Source organism: Ranitomeya variabilis, chromosome 1, assembly GCF_051348905.1.
Source record: "Ranitomeya variabilis isolate aRanVar5 chromosome 1, aRanVar5.hap1, whole genome shotgun sequence".
Lineage (NCBI taxonomy): Eukaryota > Metazoa > Chordata > Amphibia > Anura > Dendrobatidae > Ranitomeya > Ranitomeya variabilis.
Window position 1 is genome coordinate 674086613 of NC_135232.1, and position 18163 is coordinate 674104775.

At 48.4% G+C, this 18163-nt stretch overlaps 1 protein-coding gene across 11 annotated transcripts in view; it reads left to right on the forward strand.

Annotated features, from left to right (window-relative positions):
• The window catches only part of KTN1 (kinectin 1), a 158019-nt gene that overhangs the window by 51129 nt on the left and 88727 nt on the right, over nt 1-18163 (forward strand). For 8 of the 11 annotated variants that reach the window (XM_077264547.1, XM_077264599.1, XM_077264609.1 and 5 more), the window contains exons 8-14: nt 199-305; nt 398-530; nt 3773-3860; nt 3978-4129; nt 13579-13647; nt 14333-14370; nt 14912-15002. In XM_077264547.1, coding sequence (XP_077120662.1) covers nt 199-305; nt 398-530; nt 3773-3860; nt 3978-4129; nt 13579-13647; nt 14333-14370; nt 14912-15002 — 678 coding nt within the window. The remainder of the gene's footprint in view (nt 1-198; nt 306-397; nt 531-3772; nt 3861-3977; nt 4130-13578; nt 13648-14332; nt 14371-14911; nt 15003-18163) is intronic. The other 3 variants (XM_077264558.1, XM_077264584.1, XM_077264637.1) reach the window with 1 other exon arrangement.

Below are 18163 nucleotides of genomic sequence, written 5' to 3' on the forward strand. Positions count from 1 at the left end.
TGGGGGGGAGGCGGCCCTGGTTGGATTTTAATGCTACAAAGCCACCGTGCTCACCACTACAGGCCTTTTGGCATGTGAAATTATTGGGGCAAGTCGCTCCATAATAATGCATTTTCTTCTAGATATTCTTTGTGTAGTGGTAAATGCTGCTCCTTAAGTCATCACATACATATGACTCCAGCGCACCATGTATTGTAGTTTCAGCAGGTCCGCGAGCAGTTGGAGAGCCAAATCAACCACCTGAAGCAGGAGAACGGTATTCTACGAGATGCTGTGAGCTCCGCCAGCAACCAGATGGAAAGCAAGTATGTTTTTCTTCTGCGTAAGCTTTTAATACCACTAACGATCCTAATAACACTCACAAGCTTCTTTTTTCTTTCTTTCTTATGGTTTCTAGGCAATCCAGTGAGCTCACTAAGCTTCGGCAGGACTATGCCCGACTTGTCAAAGAACTGAATGATAAAAACGGTAACCTGGCACAAGAGGAGATGCAGAAAAAGAACCACGAGCAGACGATTGCTGGACTGAAGGTGCAAAACCACTCGTGTTCATCACTAGATAGGTCTGATCCTGCTGATACTAATTGGGCCTTGCAAAAAGACTTTCATGCAGTTGTACTCAGAGCCTGCTCATCTGTTGTACAAGTAGGTAATGTAGGCACAGAACGAGAAGATGAAATGGAGTATTTTAAGAAGAACTTAAATTTTCCCTCTTAAACTAGTGCCCCTTCCCTCCCCAGGACATAATTGTACGTCATGGGGAGAATGGGGGTGTATGGAGCGGCCTAAGAAGCTGAGCTCGCTATGCACAGGGCAGGTACACACTGATCACTGCTATTTCAACGATGTCCTACCGTGGCAGCCGGGGGCTTGTTGACAGCTTCCGCTGTCACCTTTTTGGTCCTCCTGTGAAGCTCAGCAATAGAGGAACGTTATTTGTTATATATAGTGCAATACCAAAATATTGCAGTGTATACTCCAAGCTATCAAACGATAGCAGATGAACTATAAAGGTAATTTTAAAAAAGATTTTAGAATAATTACGAAAATAGGAAAGCATAAGTTTGAATCACCCCACCCTTCCCTATTAAAATAAGTGTTAAAAAAACATACCATAAAACGCATGTTAATTTTTGCCGCGCTGATAGTCCGATCTATTAAAGTATAACATTATTTAACACTGCAAATGCCATAAAGAAAGTAAAAAAAACAAAAAACAAACCTGAAATGTCAGAATTTCTGTTATTTGGGCATTGCACCTCACCATAAGAATGCAATAAACTACAATCAAAACATTGTATCTACCCCAAAATGGTACCAATAAGTCAGCTTGGTGCTCAAAACAAGACACAATCCCTCCCACTGGTCAATACACAGAAGAATAAAGTTGCTGATCTTTGTAAATGTTGGCACAAAACACTTTTTTTTTTTTTTTTTGTACTTTCCTTGTTGAAGGCCTAAAGAATCATCTTGGCGGGTAATTCTTAATGTAAACTCAACGACTTAAAACTTAGTTTTTTTTGTATGTGGAGAAAAAAAGACACTCGGACCAAACTGTGATGAAACTGTGATGAAAATTACTGATGAAGCTTGGTCTGTTTTTCTTGTACATGAAAAAAAAAAAAACTGATGTGTGAATGAGGCCTCTGAGGGTGTTAATACTTTGGGTTCCAGATCTGGCACCTCGAGCCACTCGTTTTCTGTCATGCAAAGTACAGTCATGGCCAAAAGTATTCACACCCCTGCAATTCTGTCAGATAATACTCAGTTTCTTCCTGAAAATGATTGCAAACACAAATTCTTTGGTATTATTATCTTCATTTAATTTGTCTTAAATGAAAAAACACAAAAAGAATTGTCCTAAAGCCAAATTGGATAAAATTCCACACCAAACATAAAAAAGGGGGTGGACAAAAGTATTGGCACTGTTCGAAAAATCATGTGATGTTTCTCTAATTTGTGTAATTAACAGCACCTGTAACTTACCTGTGGCACCTAACAGGTGTTGGCAATAACTAAATCACACCTGCAGCCAGTTGACATGGATTAAAGTTGACTCAACCTCTGTCCTGTGTCCTTGTGTGTACCAAATTGAGCATGGAGAAAAGAAAGAAGACCAAAGAACTGTCTGAGGACTTGAGAAACCAAATTGTGAGGAAGCATGAGCAATCTCAGGGCTACAAGTCCATCTCCAAAGACCTGAATGTTCCTGTGTCTACAGTGCGCAGTGTCATCAAGAAGTTTAAAGCCCATGGCACTGTGGCTAACCTCCCTAGATGTGGGCGGAAAAGAAAAATTGACAAGAGATTTCAACGCAAGTTTGTGCGGATGTTGGATAAAGAACCTCGACTAACATCCGAACAAGTTCAAGCTGCCCTGCAGTCCGAGGGTACAACAGTGTCAACCCGTACTATGTCTGAATGAAAAGGGACTGTATGGTAGGAGACCCAGGAAGACCCCACTTCTTACTCCGAGACATAAAAAAGCCAGGCTGGAATTTGTCAAAACTTACCTGAAAAAGCCTAAAACATTTTGGAAGAATGTTCTCTGGTCAGATGAGACAAAAGTAGAGCTTTTTGTGCAAAGGCATCAACATAGAGTTTACAGGAGAAAAAAAGAGGCATTCAAAGAAAAAAACACGGTCCCTACAGTCAAACATGTTAGGTTCCCTGATGTTTTGGGGTTGCTTTGCTGCCTCTGGCACTGGACTGCTTGACCGTGTGCATGGCGTTATGAAGTCTGAAGACTACCAACAAATTTTGCAGCATAATGTAGGGCCCAGTGTGAGAAAGCTGGGTCTCCCTCAGAGGTCATGGGTCTTCCAGCAGGACAATGACCCAAAACACACTTCAAAAAGCACTTGAAAATGGTTTGAGAGAAAGCACTGGAGACTTCTAAGGTGACCAGCAATGAGTCCAGACCTGAATCCCATAGAACACCTGTGGAGAGATCTAAAAATGGCATGTTGGAGAAGGCACCCTTCAAATATCATGGTCCAGGAGCAGTTTGCCAAAGAAGAATGGTCTAAAATTCCAGCAGAGCATTGTAAGAAACTCATTGATGGTTACCGGAAGCGGTTGGTCGCAGTTATTTTGGCTAAAGGTTGTGCAACCAAGTATTAGGCTGAGGGTGCCAATACTTTTGTGTGGCCCATTTTTGGAGTTTTGTGTGAAATGATCAATGTTTTGCTTTTTGCTTCATTCTCTTTTGTGTTTTTTCATTTAAGACAAATTAAATGAAGATTATAATACCAAAGAAGTTGTGTTTGCAATCATTTTCAGGAAGAAACTGAGTATTATCTGACAGAATTGCAGATGTGTGAATAATTTTGGCCATGACTGTACGTGTTAGCTTCAACCACAATCACTTCTGTGCCCAGATAGCTAGGGGCTGCACAGAATGGCATCAAAGACCCCATGTGGACCCCAGGATGCAAGTTGGCCACTCCTGATTTATACCAAGGCAAATATAGAGGTGCATTTCACCTAACCCTAATGTCATGTTAAAAGGTGGGCCGTCAGTGTGGCCAAATCATGATTTACAGAGACCGAAATGTCCAAGTGGTACTAAGGGGGGGTCACACTCTCTGCATTTATGACTTCTATATGGTACAAAGCGTTACTAGTTCAGGACATGAGGCAAAAGGTGGTGTAGATGCTTCTGGTCCCTATTCCAACTTGTGTAGGTGTTTTCTGTAGATATTTGCTGCTTTTAGCTGGAGGTTGTCAGCCATTGTTGTGAATTTTTTTTAAATTTTTTGTTTTGCTTTTAAGGCTCAGAAGCAAGAGGCAGAAAGGAGATGGGAAGAAGTTGAAGGCTACCTAAGGAAAAGGATGTCCGATTTAGAAATAAGCCAGCAAGGTCATTAGTGTGTTGTTTTTTTTTGTTTTGTTTTTTTTGTGACTTTGATTTTTTGTATGCTTTTTCTATACAGTATATTGTGCATATACAATAAGCATGGTCTTATTTTTTTGACAGACTTTCAAGGAAAGCTTATGTCCAAGGAGGCTGAAGTCCAGGGCTTGCACAGCAAACTTACAGACACCATGGTGGCTAACCAGCAGTTGGATCAGCGAGTCAGGCAGCTCATGAGTGAAGGACAGAACGAGAGCCTTCAGATGCAGGTGCAGGTACTGTCTTATGGAGGTCCGACAAGAAACCCTCATATTCCCATTAGCATGTGGTGTTCTTGCGACTCGTGATTTCCATTGTGATGTTTTGTTTCCACTACAAACATTAGTCTTGGTTCACACTTGCATTATATGGATCTTGTTCTTGCTTCTTTTTACCTTCACCCAAATTTGGTTTGGGAAAGGAAAACCTTCTTCTTTGAGAAAAAGTTTAAAAGACTCGCCCGACTTACATGAAAGTCTGCAGACTTGTGAACTCTCACATTGTGTGCAGCACGCGCTTCAAGTACCGGCATTGAGACCACAAGTATGTGATATGAATACTCCTGGCCACATTCTGACTAGACATGTGTGACATCTCTCGATTCACTTGCATTGAGCGAGGCCGGACACGTCTAGTTCGACTGTGGCCGGACATATGCAAGGCAGATATTAGTGGTCACATGATCGCTCAACCTTGATAGTGGCACTGGACAGATCTCACAGCGTGCGCTGTGCACAATGTAAGCATTCATAAGTCTGCAGACTATTGTGAAAATCCTCGACAACCCCTTTAAGGCTGCAAGACTTGTCACCATGTAGCCCCAGCCTAATCCAACAGCGATGGAGGTGAACAGATCCCTTGATCTAGTTTGAGCTGCTTGGAGTGGCTGCCATATGTGTCACATCATGCTTAAATGTCCGGTTTTATTTTCCTTATGTGAAATAGTCTAGTTTTTTGGTGCTTTTTAACATGTAGTTATTTTTTCCTTTTACGTTTGGGGTGTTAACTTCAAAGCATTCCCTATCATCTGTGAAGGAATCATGGATCTGTTTAGATTGCACAGGGAAATGTTGACTAATTACGAGCTGTTAGGCTGCCGTCACACGGTCAGTATTTGGTCCGTATTTTACACCAGTATTTGTAAGCCAAAACCAGGAGTGGAACAATTAGAGGAACAGTATAATAAATACAGAAGTGGTGCATATGTTTCTATCACCCACTCCTGGTTTTGGCTTACACATACTGATGTAAAATACTGACCAAATACTGCTAGTGACGGCAGCCTTAGTGTGATGTTTGTGATCCCCTCCCCCCCCCCCCCCCCCAAAAAAAAAAAATAAAAAAAAAAATTTGCTTTTAAATAGTTGGGATTACAATTATCTTCCAGTATTATTTATTTACTTTTTTATTATGGACCTGAGGACTAACAGGCAGATAGTTGCTATCTAGCTGCCTGTTGTGCCCGATGCCGGTAAGCGCAGCTACTTCTCTTCCTGCTGCTCTGTCAGTGGGGTGAAACAGCCGATTTCCTGCAGAGTGGCAGCCGGCACCCTGCTGATTACTGCTGTCAATCATCATGACGTCGGCAGTCACAACCTGTGACCTGACCATCCAGCATGTAGTAGCTTCTATCCACTCCCGATGTGTATAAATGGAATTACCCACGTGGAAAACACCTTTTAAAATGATCATTAAACATTTTTATGTTTGCCTTTTTATAGCCTTTGTGTTTTCACTGTATGGCTGCAGAATGAGTTATCTAAGAATTGCCAGTGAGCGCACTATGATTGAGCAGTTTGTACTTTTATCTGTCATTCTTATCCCCTGAGCTGATTTATGACCTCATCAAAGTCCAGTTCAACTTTTAAAGGGAACCTGTCACGTCCTGAGATAGATAAAATGTGTGTGTAAACCGTATTTTTTTTGCAAATGTGCCCGCAGGATGCGTTTTTTCCCATAGACTTGTATTGCAGACAGATCGCGACGTATGGCCATACGTCGCGTCCGTTGTGCACTGGATCCGTCGTGTTTTGGCGGACCGTCATCACGAAAAAAGTTCAAGGGAACGTTTTTTCGTACGTCGAGTCCGCCATTTCCTACCGCGCATGTGCGGCCGGAACTCCGCCCCCTCCTCCCCGGGACTTTAGAATGGGCAGCGGATGCGTTGAAAAACTGCATCCGCTGCCCACGTTGTGCCGAATTTACACAACATCCGTCGGTACGTCGCGCAGACGCTTAGCGACGGCCACGTACTGACGCAAGTGTGAAAGAAGCCTAAGACGCACTTTTTTCCTCCCAAAATGTGGAGGAAAATGGGGGGTACATCTTATAGTATGGATGTATGGGCTCTGGCTGTGGTAGGGAGATGGGGGAGCGGTTTCGGTGGAGCATCGGTTCACAGTGGAGAAATGAATATGCACTGCATTCCACGCCCATGGGCATGGAGGTCAATGTGTATTCATTTTTCTGGCATCCCTGGTATAAATGGCCCCATCCTGTTACTGGAATGTTGGTCCCATTCTTTTTCTTTTATAATTGGCCCCATCCTGGTATCCATTGTCCTATCAGGAAAGATTTAAAAAAAAAAAAAAAAAAAACAGAAAAAAAAAGCATTACACTCGCCTACACGGTGCTTCCTCGCAGTGTCCTGCTCTGGTGCCAGCAGCTGCTTAATGCTTGTAAGCAGTGCAAAGCAGGGACGTCAGAGCACAGCTGCCAGAATACTCACCGGGACCGTTCTTCGCAGAGAGCGGTGAGTATGCTTTTCTCCTACGTATCATTGGGGGACACAGGACGAATGGGTGTTATGCTGCTGCCACCAGGAGGACACTAAGTTAAACACACACAAAAGATTAACTCCTCCCCTGCAGTATACACCCACAGGCTGGACAATCCAGAGCCAGTTCTTACTTAGTGTCTCAGGAGGCACTTGGGTCCTCAGGACCCCACCAATTCTTTTTTTTTTTTTTTTTTTTTTTTGATTTTTAACGGAAGGGAGCGACAGGCAAATTTTCAGCTCTGATCTCTCCCGAACCAACAACGGGCAAGTACACGGAGCGTTCCTCCTGTATCCTTTCCCGCGACGATGGATGCCAGCCCTGGCTCACTTTCCAGTGTGGCGACGGTTCCTCAGCGTTCCGATCTCCCTCCCTCCTTTTCAGGCGACCACGGGGACTAACCATCCACCTAAGTCTCCTGGAGCCAGGGCACAGCCGGACTAATGATATGGCGTCCGTGCAGCCGCCCACTGCACCACCACTGAAGATAGCGGATGTTGCACGGCGGCAGAAGCTCTCCACCCTCTCCCTACTAAGGTGAAGGTGGATGGAGCATCGGCCCTATCGCACAAGGTAAGTGCGGGGGCCGACGAGCTGTCAGAGGACGCCTGTTCAGGGATCCCTTATCCCCTTTCTATGGCGGCGCTGCAGCCGCGGGGCAGCCTTATCATGGGAGCATGGCGGGCAATCCGGCGCTCTGTTAGAGCGATGGCACAGTTTACCGGCCCTGGGCCGGACTCTAACGCGGGCGATCATTCTCCCTCCTTCATACAAGGAGGGCGGCGCTACAACGGCAGCGTTCTGACGCGCATTGCAGGGAATCCACCGCCCGCCCACGACACGCCCCCTCTCTCTCTCTGGGCGCTTCTCGTTCCCGAGAAGCGCCCTTTCCACATCTCGGCGGCCATCTTGGACCAGGAAGTGCGCTGGCGGCTCTGCAGCACCACAGCGCACAGGACCTCAGGATCTCCCTGCCAAGCATCGCTGAACTTGGTGAGACGCACTCACTACGATTGTCTCTTCCCCTACCAGTACACTCACTTAAGGGAAAAGATGTCACAGTCTAAGCAAAAACGGACTGGAAAGACCCACTCTGTTATTTTTGCTGTGTGCACCTCCTGCAAGGTATCTCTACCCCGAGGTCACACTACCCCGCTGTGCTCCGCCTGCGAAATGTCTGCAGCACAGGATACTCCGGCCTCTGACCCGGAATGTACTGAGCCTAGTACCCCCGCATGGGCGTCCTCCCTTGCTCGTTCTGTGGCATCCTTGGAAAGGACGATACAGTCCCTCCGTGAGCCGTCCCTTACCCAGGGCACTTCCACGGATGATGCAACGCGACCTAAGAACCCCTCTCGGCCTAGAGGTCGTACCGTTTCCAGAAGCCCTCACTCATCTAGAAAGAGGTCCAGGGTAATATCTCCGGTCCGTGATCAGCCCTCCGGCTCAGAGAGCGAAGTCTCTCGTCACTCATCTCCAGCTCATAGCAGGGAATCCTTTCTGGACGACGCATCCAGCGTGTCCTGTTCCCCAGAGTATCGTCACGACCAAGAGACCCTAGATTCTCTTATAGACTCTGTAAGTCAGACGCTACAGTTAGAGGAGGAAACCCCGTCCAAGGCGGTTCATCCCGTGTCATTCGGGCGAACTACTAAGGCTCATAGATTTTTTCCTATGCATCCTCAATTCAAGGACATTGTCGATCTCCATAGAGTCTGTCCGGATAAACGCTTCTCAGGGCAAAAGGCTATGCAATTGAAGTATCCGTTTGCTCAGGACCTTGCTAAGGAGTGGTCTCAGTCACCCTCCGTGGACCCGCCAGTGTCGCGGCTAGCCACTAAGGCGGTTCTATCCTCCTCCGAGGGCGCGTCCATTAAGCATCCCTCTGATAGACAAATCGAACAGATGGCTCGCTCGGCTTTTGAAGCTTCTTCGGCTTCTCTCTTCCCCTCTTTTGCCGCCACATGGGTTGCAAAAGCCATGACCCATTGGTCTGAGTCTTTAGCCTCTACAGCACTTCACGCCGACCTACCCCCCGAGGCTCAGGGACTGGAAAGCGGACTCAGGTTCCAAAAAATCTCTCACGTCCCTTCCTTACCAGGGCGAACGCCTTTTTGGGGACAAACTAGATAAAATAATCGCAGACTCCACAGGGGGAAAGAGCAAATTCCTTCCCCAGCAACGAACCTTTCGTCCCTTTCGCAACCAACAGGGCCGAGGCCGATATTTCCGTTTCGGCTCCAATTGGTCCAATCCTTCCTCCGCGCCTCCCGGCGTCGGGAGAGGTCAGCGCAGGGACAGGGCCTCCCAGCCGTCTTACAAACCTTCTCCCTCTTGGAGAGGCAGACCCAGACAACAGGGATCCCGAGGACCCAGACCTAACAGGTCTCCACCTCAATGACTTTTGGCAAACGCCAAAGGACACAGACAGAGTTGGCGGCCGCCTACTCCTCTTTCGGGACGCGTGGCTCTCGGTAGTTCCCGACCGATGGGTCCGCGATCTGGTGTCCTTCGGCTACAACATAGAGTTTGTCTCTCTTCCCCCATCTCGTTTCTTCCAGTCCCCTCCTCCCAGAGCAAGGGTCCGTCAGTATTTTCAGGCCATAAGATCGCTATGGGAAGACGGGGTCATCATTCCGGTGCCCCAGAACGAGAGGTACCAAGGTTTTTATTCCAATCTTTTCATTGTACCAAAGAAGGACGGCTCAGTACGTCCAATATTGGACCTCAAGCTTCTCAACAAGTACGTCCGTGTACGTCAATTCCGTATGGAGTCCCTCCGCTCGGTAATTGCCTCTCTGGAAGAGGGCGAGTTCCTTGCATCTCTAGATGTTCAGGACGCTTACCTGCACATCCCCATTCTACCGTCTCATCAGCGTTTTCTCCGCTTCGCGGTCCAGGGGCACCATTTTCAGTTCGTCGCCCTACCTTTCGGGCTGGCCACCGCTCCTCGGGTGTTCACCAAGGTCATGGCAGCTGCCGTGGCCATTCTGCATGCTCGGGGCATAGTGGTGTTGCCCTACTTGGACGACATTCTCATAAAAGGCTCCTCTTTCCGGTCCTGCTCAGAGGCGGTAGACATCACGATAAATACTTTTTTGCGCCTGGGCTGGAAAATCAATTTCAAAAAATCTTCCCTAGTCCCGGCCCAAACCATATCCTACCTGGGAATGATCCTAGACTCCTCTCAGGGTTTAGTACTTTTACCTCCGGGAAAGGTATCCACTCTACAGAGAGAAGTCCGGAAGCTTACTCAACCTCGCTTTCACTCCCTACGCTTCTCCATGAAGGTTCTCGGCAGGATGGTGGCGGCAATGGAGGCAGTGCCCTTTGCGGTTTTCCACCTTCGTCCCTTACAACACGCCATTCTGGCAGTATGGGACAGGAATCCTGCCTCGCTCGACCGCCGTCTCCTTCTCTCTCGCCCAATCCGACAGTCCCTCAGGTGGTGGACCAAGAGGTCCTCCCTGACTCGGGGGAAGTCCTTCCTTCCGGTGCACTGGCTGGTTGTCACAACGGACGCCAGTCTCTTCGGCTGGGGTGCAGTGTTCCAGCGCCACTCGACTCAGGGTCGCTGGTCTCCGCAGGAGTCCCAGCTGCCCATCAACATACTAGAGATTCGGGCAATCAGACTGGCTCTCCATCATTTTCAGCCGTTCCTCTCCGGCCGTGCGGTCAGAGTCCAGTCCGACAACGCCACTGCGGTAGCCTACATCAACCGCCAAGGGGGCACTCGCAGCAAAGCGGCCATGGCCGAGGTGACGCTCATTCTCCGCTGGGCCGAGACTAATTATTTCATACTCTCAGCAGTCTTCATCCCGGGCGTGGAAAACTGGGAAGCGGACTTTCTAAGTCGCCACAGCCTCGATCCCGGAGAGTGGTCTCTCCATCCCGCAATCTTTTACCAGATATGCTCTCGATGGGGGACCCCGGACGTGGACCTAATGGCATCTCGCTTCAATTGCCAGGTTCCTGTCTTCATGGCCAGGTCTCACGACCCCTCAGCCTTCGGAGCCGACGCTCTCGTTCTCTCATGGCAGGGTTTCAGACTCCCATACATCTTTCCCCCAATCCCTCTTCTGGCAAAGGTGATCAGGAAGATCAAGGCAGAACGGATTCCAGTAATTCTCATCGCTCCGGACTGGCCGCGCAGGACATGGTATGCCGAGATGGTTCAACTGGTCTCAGACGTACCTTGGAGGCTGCCGAGCCGCGCAGACCTCCTGTCTCAAGGGCCCATTTACCACCCGAACTCAGAGGCCCTGTGTTTAACGGCGTGGCCGTTGAGTCCTGGGTACTGAGGCAGAAAGGGTTGCCCCAGACGGTGATATCTACCATGCTCCGCGCACGCAAGCCTTCCTCTATGCGCATCTACCACCGCGCCTGGAAGGCATACTTCGCCTGGTGCAGGCAGCGGGGACGTTTCCCCCTTCGTTTTTCTATCCCTCACATTTTGGAATTCCTCCAATCAGGAGTGGACTTGGGTCTTTCCCTCAGCTCTCTTAAAGGCCAAATTTCTGCTCTCTCGGTTCTTTTTCAGAGAAGGATTGCAAACAGGCTGCAGGTCAGGACCTTCATCCAGGGTGTTTCTCATATGGTTCCGCCGTACAAGATGCCCTTGGAACCATGGGACCTGAACCTAGTTCTCTGTGCTCTTCAGGAGCCCCCCTTTGAGCCCTTGCATGAAGTGTCTTTGCTGTTCTTGTCTTGGAAGATTGCCTTCCTCGTGGCTGTCACGTCTATTAGACGTGTCTCTGAGCTGGCAGCTCTGTCGTGCCGGCCTCCTTTCCTCGTGTTCCACCAGGATAAGGTGGTTCTGCGGACATGCCCGACTTTTCTTCCGAAGGTCGTTTCCTCCTTCCATCTTAATGAGGAGATTGTCCTTCCCTCACTGTGCCCTGCTCCTTCCCACCGCACGGAAAGGGCGCTCCACACTCTGGACTTAGTGAGGGGTCTCAGACGTTACGTCTCCAGGACTGCGTCTCTCCGTAGGTCAGACGCCTTGTTCGTTCTTCCGGAAGGGCCACGGAAGGGACTTCCCGCTTCCAAGGCCTCCATTGCCAAGTGGATTCGTTCCGCCATCCAAGAGTCCTACCGTGTCAAGGGTCACGCCGCACCTCCGGGGATCAAGGCTCATTCTACCCGGTCGGTCGGCGCGTCCTGGGCCATCCGGCACCAGGCATCGGCAGCACAGGTCTGCAAGGCTGCTACATGGTCCAGTCTTCATACGTTCACGAAACACTACCATGTGCATTTTCAGGCCTCGGCAGATGCTTCCGTCGGTAGGCGAATCCTACAAGCGGCTGTGTCTCATCTGTAGCTCGTAGGCACGCACAGCATTTATAACTTTTGGTTACCCACCCAGGGACTGCTTTGGGACGTCCCATTCGTCCTGTGTCCCCCAATGATACGTAGGAGAAAAGGAGATTTTTGTGTACTCACCGTAAAATCTTTTTCTCCGAGTCATCATTGGGGGACACAGCACCCTCCCTGTTAGCCTAGTTGGCTCGACTGTTCTTTTCAGTCTGTGTTTTGACTATGACATGTTTTCTGTTTTTTGTTAACTGGTTTACTCCTACTGCTTTGTTACCGAACTGGCTCTGGATTGTCCAGCCTGTGGGTGTATACTGCAGGGGAGGAGTTAATCTTTTGTGTGTGTTTAACTTAGTGTCCTCCTGGTGGCAGCAGCATAACACCCATTCGTCCTGTGTCCCCCAATGATGACTCGGAGAAAAAGATTTTACGGTGAGTACACAAAAATCTCCTTTCCTCTTCAGTAGCGCGTAGTGTCAGCCGGAGCCTTCCTGCTGCTGCCGGCGGTCACATGTGCTGATACTTGAGAAATTAATATTCATTTCTCTTACGTATCTGCACACGTGACCGCCAGCAGCAGCAGAAAGCCGGCAGCTGACAGTGCGCGCTATTGAAGAGGAATGCATACTCACAGCTCTCTGCGATGAACGGTCCCGGTAAGTATTCTGGCAGCTGTGCTCTGCTTGTGAGCATCGCATGATGTGGCTGCCTGCCCTGCACCGGACGCTGCGAGGGAGTGCCGTGCAGGTGAGTGTAATGTTTTTGTTTTTTTTAATCTTTCCTGATGGGGCCAAATATGAATGAAAAAGGATGGGACCAATCAAACCAGGAACGGGATGGGGCCAATTTATAAAAGAGAAAAGATGGGGCCAATCATAACAGGAACGGGTTGGGGCCAATCCTACCAGGACCGGGATGGGGACAATTATACCAGAACAGGGATGTGCCAATCATACCAGGATTGGGCCATGCTCACCAGGATAGGGATGAGGGAGCAATGCATACCAGGATAGGGGATATTACAGTACAGAACTAACCATTTTTGTTTGCTTCAATTTTTTTCCCTAATTTCCTCCTCTAAAACCTAGGTGCATCTTATGGTCCTGTGTGTCTTATGGTCTGAAAAATACGGTATATGTCTTGTTAGTGATGCACATGCATCACTGACATGTTTTTCTCAAGCAAAACATCCCAGTATTTGTTGCAAGAAAAAATCTTTTTGTATACTTTGATTGCACCACAATCAGTCATAGGGGTGGAGATAAGTGAGCGAGCGTGCTTGGGTGCTATTTTAGTGTCTTCGGCATGCTTGAATAATATGTTCAAGTCTGGATGGATGTTTGACAGTCTCAACACAACACAAGGGATGGTCTAACAAGTAGGCAATCCCTGCATATGTTGCGGCTGTCGAACAGCTGCCAGACATTCAGCCGTGTAGAGTCGAACATATTTTTTCGAGCATACTCAATCAATCAATTACAATCAGCTTACCAGACATGCGCACTGAATCTAGTTGTACGTCCCAATTTCTTCTCGTATGTGCGCATGCTCCGGAGTTACAGAACTATTTGTCTATTTTTCTCATTCATTTAAAGGATTTACGAAATCAAAATGAAGCCCTCTCCATGCAGGCACAGAAATATCTTTCTCAGATGCAAGCTCAGGTACCAGTTATGTGTGCTATTGTTATATCTGCGGCAATGATAATATATATTTCGGATAAGACCACTACAAAGTATATCTCACGGCCTGACGAAGGGTTCTCGTACATGTCAGAATGTCAGATAGCATGTGGTTGTCTTTAAGTGCCAATGTCAGGAATCTGTATACTCTGCCTGCATCCAACTGGAAAGGATAGCACGGAGGAGCCTATAGTGAGAGTCCTGTTATTCCAATACACTCTTCCAACTTTATTTTCCTTAAAATCTTCTATGTAGTGTTTTTTGTTTTTTTCATTTGGTTGTAGGCAGGAAATACAGATTAAAAAAAAATGAATAACGTAGAAATAAATAATAACAGTAAATAGAAAATAATTTTGTCCGTTTGTTAGAATTTTTGCCTACACTTGAAGCCTAAACTTGTAGAAATCTCACAGAACACACTTTGTCGATCACCTGCTGCTATATTTTGTCTGTTGACTATCTTAGAGGTGGAGCTTAGAAAAAGGAGGGGAGGGTTCTGCTGCAGTCAGTTGCCTTACAGCCAGACGCAGGTCAGAAAAAGGGGCACGTGGTGGAAGCGAATTAAAGCTATATCAATCCTATTGATCACATTTTTTATTTTATTTTGTAAGTAGAATATCATTCTTTGATTTCATAAAGATTCATAATTTTTTTTTTTTTTTCTTAGTCTTCCGCTTCAGTTATCATGGATGAGCTAAAGAAAAAGTAAGTGCTACCAACATTTTTTTTATTAATGTTGTTGTCTGGTGGGTGTCATTAAAAACGTACAGCATCTACAAGAAAAGTCACTTTCCCATAGATTGTAATCCTGTACCAAACAATGAACAGAGACGTAATTATTGTGGGTGCAAGGGTTGCAGGGGCACTGGAGAATAAAAGGACCCTATAAAGAAGGTCAATCTTATTAAAGACCTGTGATAATGGGGTGCCCTGTTAGAGATTTTGCAGAAGCATCACGTTATGTCACTGACAAGGACTGTCCCAATGTCACATCCAGCAGTCATGTTTGACCTATTGGTGAGTGTGAGAACGATTATGAAGAATGACCACTGTAGCTGGCGATGTGCACGTGGGTTCACTCTTGGGGGTTCCCATATTTTTTTCGTTGTTTTTCCTTTGAGAATAGCCCTATTCGTTATATTTCTGGATTCCTTGACAGTACTTTTACTAAATAAAGAATATATTAAAAGACATATGACCTCTTGCGTATGGTCCAATAGCTCCTTATCTTGTGTTATCGTTTTAGGGTTGTAGAAAAGGAAATGGAAGTAAAACAAAAGGAGGAATCCTTGGCTCTTGAGCGTGCTAATTCTGCAAATAACGGAGAAGAACTCAAGGTAAGGAAAGTGTTGTATATGCATGCATATTTTGTGTGAGAATTTTCTAGGCATGCTCTGTGAGTTTTGCAGGGGTGATTGTGCAGAGAGTTGGAGGAGGTGATCTATGATCCTCGCATATTATGAGTGATGGTTCCTGCAGACTCTGTCATCTCTGGCGGATAGGAAGTGTCCGGGTCAAAATGAAAACTGTTGTATTTCAGGATTTTACTTTATTGCTTCATTGGGGGACACAGGTAACCATGGGTGTATGTTGCTGTCGCTAGGGGCTGACACTATGCACAAAAAAAAATAGCTCCTCCCCAGCACTATACACCCACCAGCCGGCATAAAGTACCTCAGTTTAAGCTTAGTGTCTGTAGGAGGTGGACCTGGATCTGATCCTAGGTCCGCAGTTTTCCTTTTCAGGTAACCTGTGATGTTTTAATAACCTTTTTCCTTTGTCTTTCAGGTTGTTCTTCATCTTCAGTGTAACGGGGTAATTTCTCACCTTGTTTTCCCACACTTATGTGACAGAGAGCAGTGTGGTGTCACCCACATCACCCACTCCCGGACCAGTAGGCAGGACCTAATCCTCCTGTCACCCTTACCGGTATTCCCGGTGGCCAGTCCTTTCCTTTTCCCCACCCCTCTCCTTGGAGAGGGCTGGGAGAAAGATGGTGGTTACACCCGGGGGCTCCTGATGACATCCTCATCGGTGAAGAGGACCGGGGCTCACCTTGCAGGTATGTATGACTCCCTCCCCGTAGCGCGACAGGTAGCTTCACTGTTATCCATAGTTTCCCTGTTATGGGGCAGGGAGGCTATAATTCTGTATAGCCCTGCGTGGCGGCGGCCATTTCTTCCTGGCCGACCTGAGACTCTGTGGCCCACTAGCCCCCCCCCCCTCCTGGCCACGCCTCCTCCAGGCTTCCTCTGGCCACTCACCACTGCAATTTTGAATCCCGCCCTTTTCAGCCCAATAGAATGGCTTGCCTTGGCCGCAGACTTGGCCACGTTCCCTGCTCCACAGCGCCCGTCTCCCTGCGCGCTTTTGCTCCTATCACAGAGCTTCCTTTCCCTGCCGGTACACGCCCCTGACGATTCAGCCAATCGGAGGGTTACTTTCATTTCCCTCACTCTTGGCTTTTTAAGCACACCCACCACAGTGCATCGTGCTTGCTGGGATTCAGCACAGGCGATGCTCCATTCCAGATTGTGCCTCAGCGGATAGGATCGCCTCTGCAGTTCTCTGCTCACCGGAGCCTCTCAACGCCTGCTACAGGAGGACACAGGCGGCCACACAGTCACTGCTGATCATCGGAGATAAAGAGCAGGCTGTACCCTCTCTCTTTCTCCTTTTTTTCTATCCCCCCAAATAGCCCTTCCCAGCAGTATTAACAAGACTCTACTTATGCTCAACCCTAGAGAGGCTTCTCGTTGCCCCTCTAAGCCAACTGTGATTCATTACGCCTGTGCCCTCTGCAAAAGGAATTGGTCCTCAGGTCCGCCTTCCCCTTTATGCTCCTCCTGCAGCCCTTCCACCATGTCTGTCCCGCAGGGGCACCCTAACGTCCGGGATTTAGAGCACACCCCTTCCTCCGGAGTGGGCTGTTGCCATTTCACAGTCGATCTCTGACCTGACAAAAGTATCACAGTTCCTGGTCCAGGTTCTGGGGCATCTTCCACATTTGTCTGCCGCCACCAGTGCGCCAAACGCCTCACGGTGATTTGCACGCAGCTGACCATGCCCTTTGAAGGAACAGATCAGTACAAAGCAAAGGAAGAGGGCTCTTTCCAGTTCCTCCTCCAGTTCCCCGGGTCCTTCTGCATCCTCTAGGATGCCCTCGCCATGCCCCATTCTCTGAGGCGGCTTTTGGGTCGGATGCGGATTCCCAGTCTAAGTATGATTCGGACCTGTAAGGGCTGGTGGGATTCCAAAGGTGAACCCACTGGACCGCGACAGCGAACTTCCCTATTGCGAGTAGACCAGGTGGACCACCCCCTGTACAGGGAGCGTTAGGGACAGGTCCAGGGGAGCCACGGCAACTGGTACCCAGGGACAGGGAGTCGGAAAGAGAGCGGGGTCAGGGAAAGGCAGGAGAGGTGAAAGACACCTAATGAACATGGACTGGCTGGAACGACGAGGTAACAGGAACACGGACAGGCTGGAATGACGAGATAGCAGGAACACGGACAGGCTGGAATTACGAGGTAACAGGAACATGGACAGGCTGGAATGACGGGATGACGGGAACTCGGACAGGCTGGAGACACAAGAAGGCAGGAACTGGAAGGGAGCAAAAGAGAAGGACAAGGTAACGGACAAAAGGGCAGAGAAACGGGGAAGCACGGATCACAGAGCAGAGCAAAAGCTGAGCAGAGAAACGTGGAACCAAATTACTTGAAAGATACAAATGAGAGTCAGGCACTGTCATGAGGAAGAGGCGGGCAGATAAACAGTGCGGGCAGTTACCTTCCGTGTCAGGGTCCTCCAAGACCATAGAGGAGGCTGGAAGGAGCTACCCAGATCAAGATGGGAAGTGTGCGCCGCTGAAGTGAGTGTGCGGGCCTCCGACGGGGAGCAGAAGCCGGCCGCGTGAGCAGAGCAGCAGACACCGAAGGACAAGCAGGAGCACGCCGGGACGACGCAGACAGGTGAGTATAGCGGGAGTCGGGGGAAGACGGCGGCGTGACAGGACCAGGTCTCAAAAATGCAGGATGTGGTCAATAGCCTTATGTTGGCAATTACATAAACCCTGAATTTAAAGGAGGATGAGGCACCTACTCAGGAGCACTGCCTCCTTCAAGCGGGTAAAACGTCCATCCCGGACTTTTCCCAATCGCAGAGAATTTGAAGCTATTATGGCGAAACACTTGGAACATCCTGACAAGCGCTTCCTGGGAAGGAAGCAGCTAGACATTCCTTATCCCTTTAGCCCTGACCTTGTTGGTAGATGGGCAGAGTCCCCTAATGTAGACCCCTGGTTTCTTGCCGGTCTTCCAAGACATTCTTCTCTGCCGGCCCGTGCATCTCTTAAGGACACTACGGATAGGCAGATTGAGTCCTTGGCTAAATCAGCTTTTGAAGCAGCTGGCGCCTCACTCTGTTCCATCTTTGCCTCCACCTGGGTGGCAAAGTCCATGTCTGCCTGGGCAAGTATGCTTCGCCCAGGGCATCC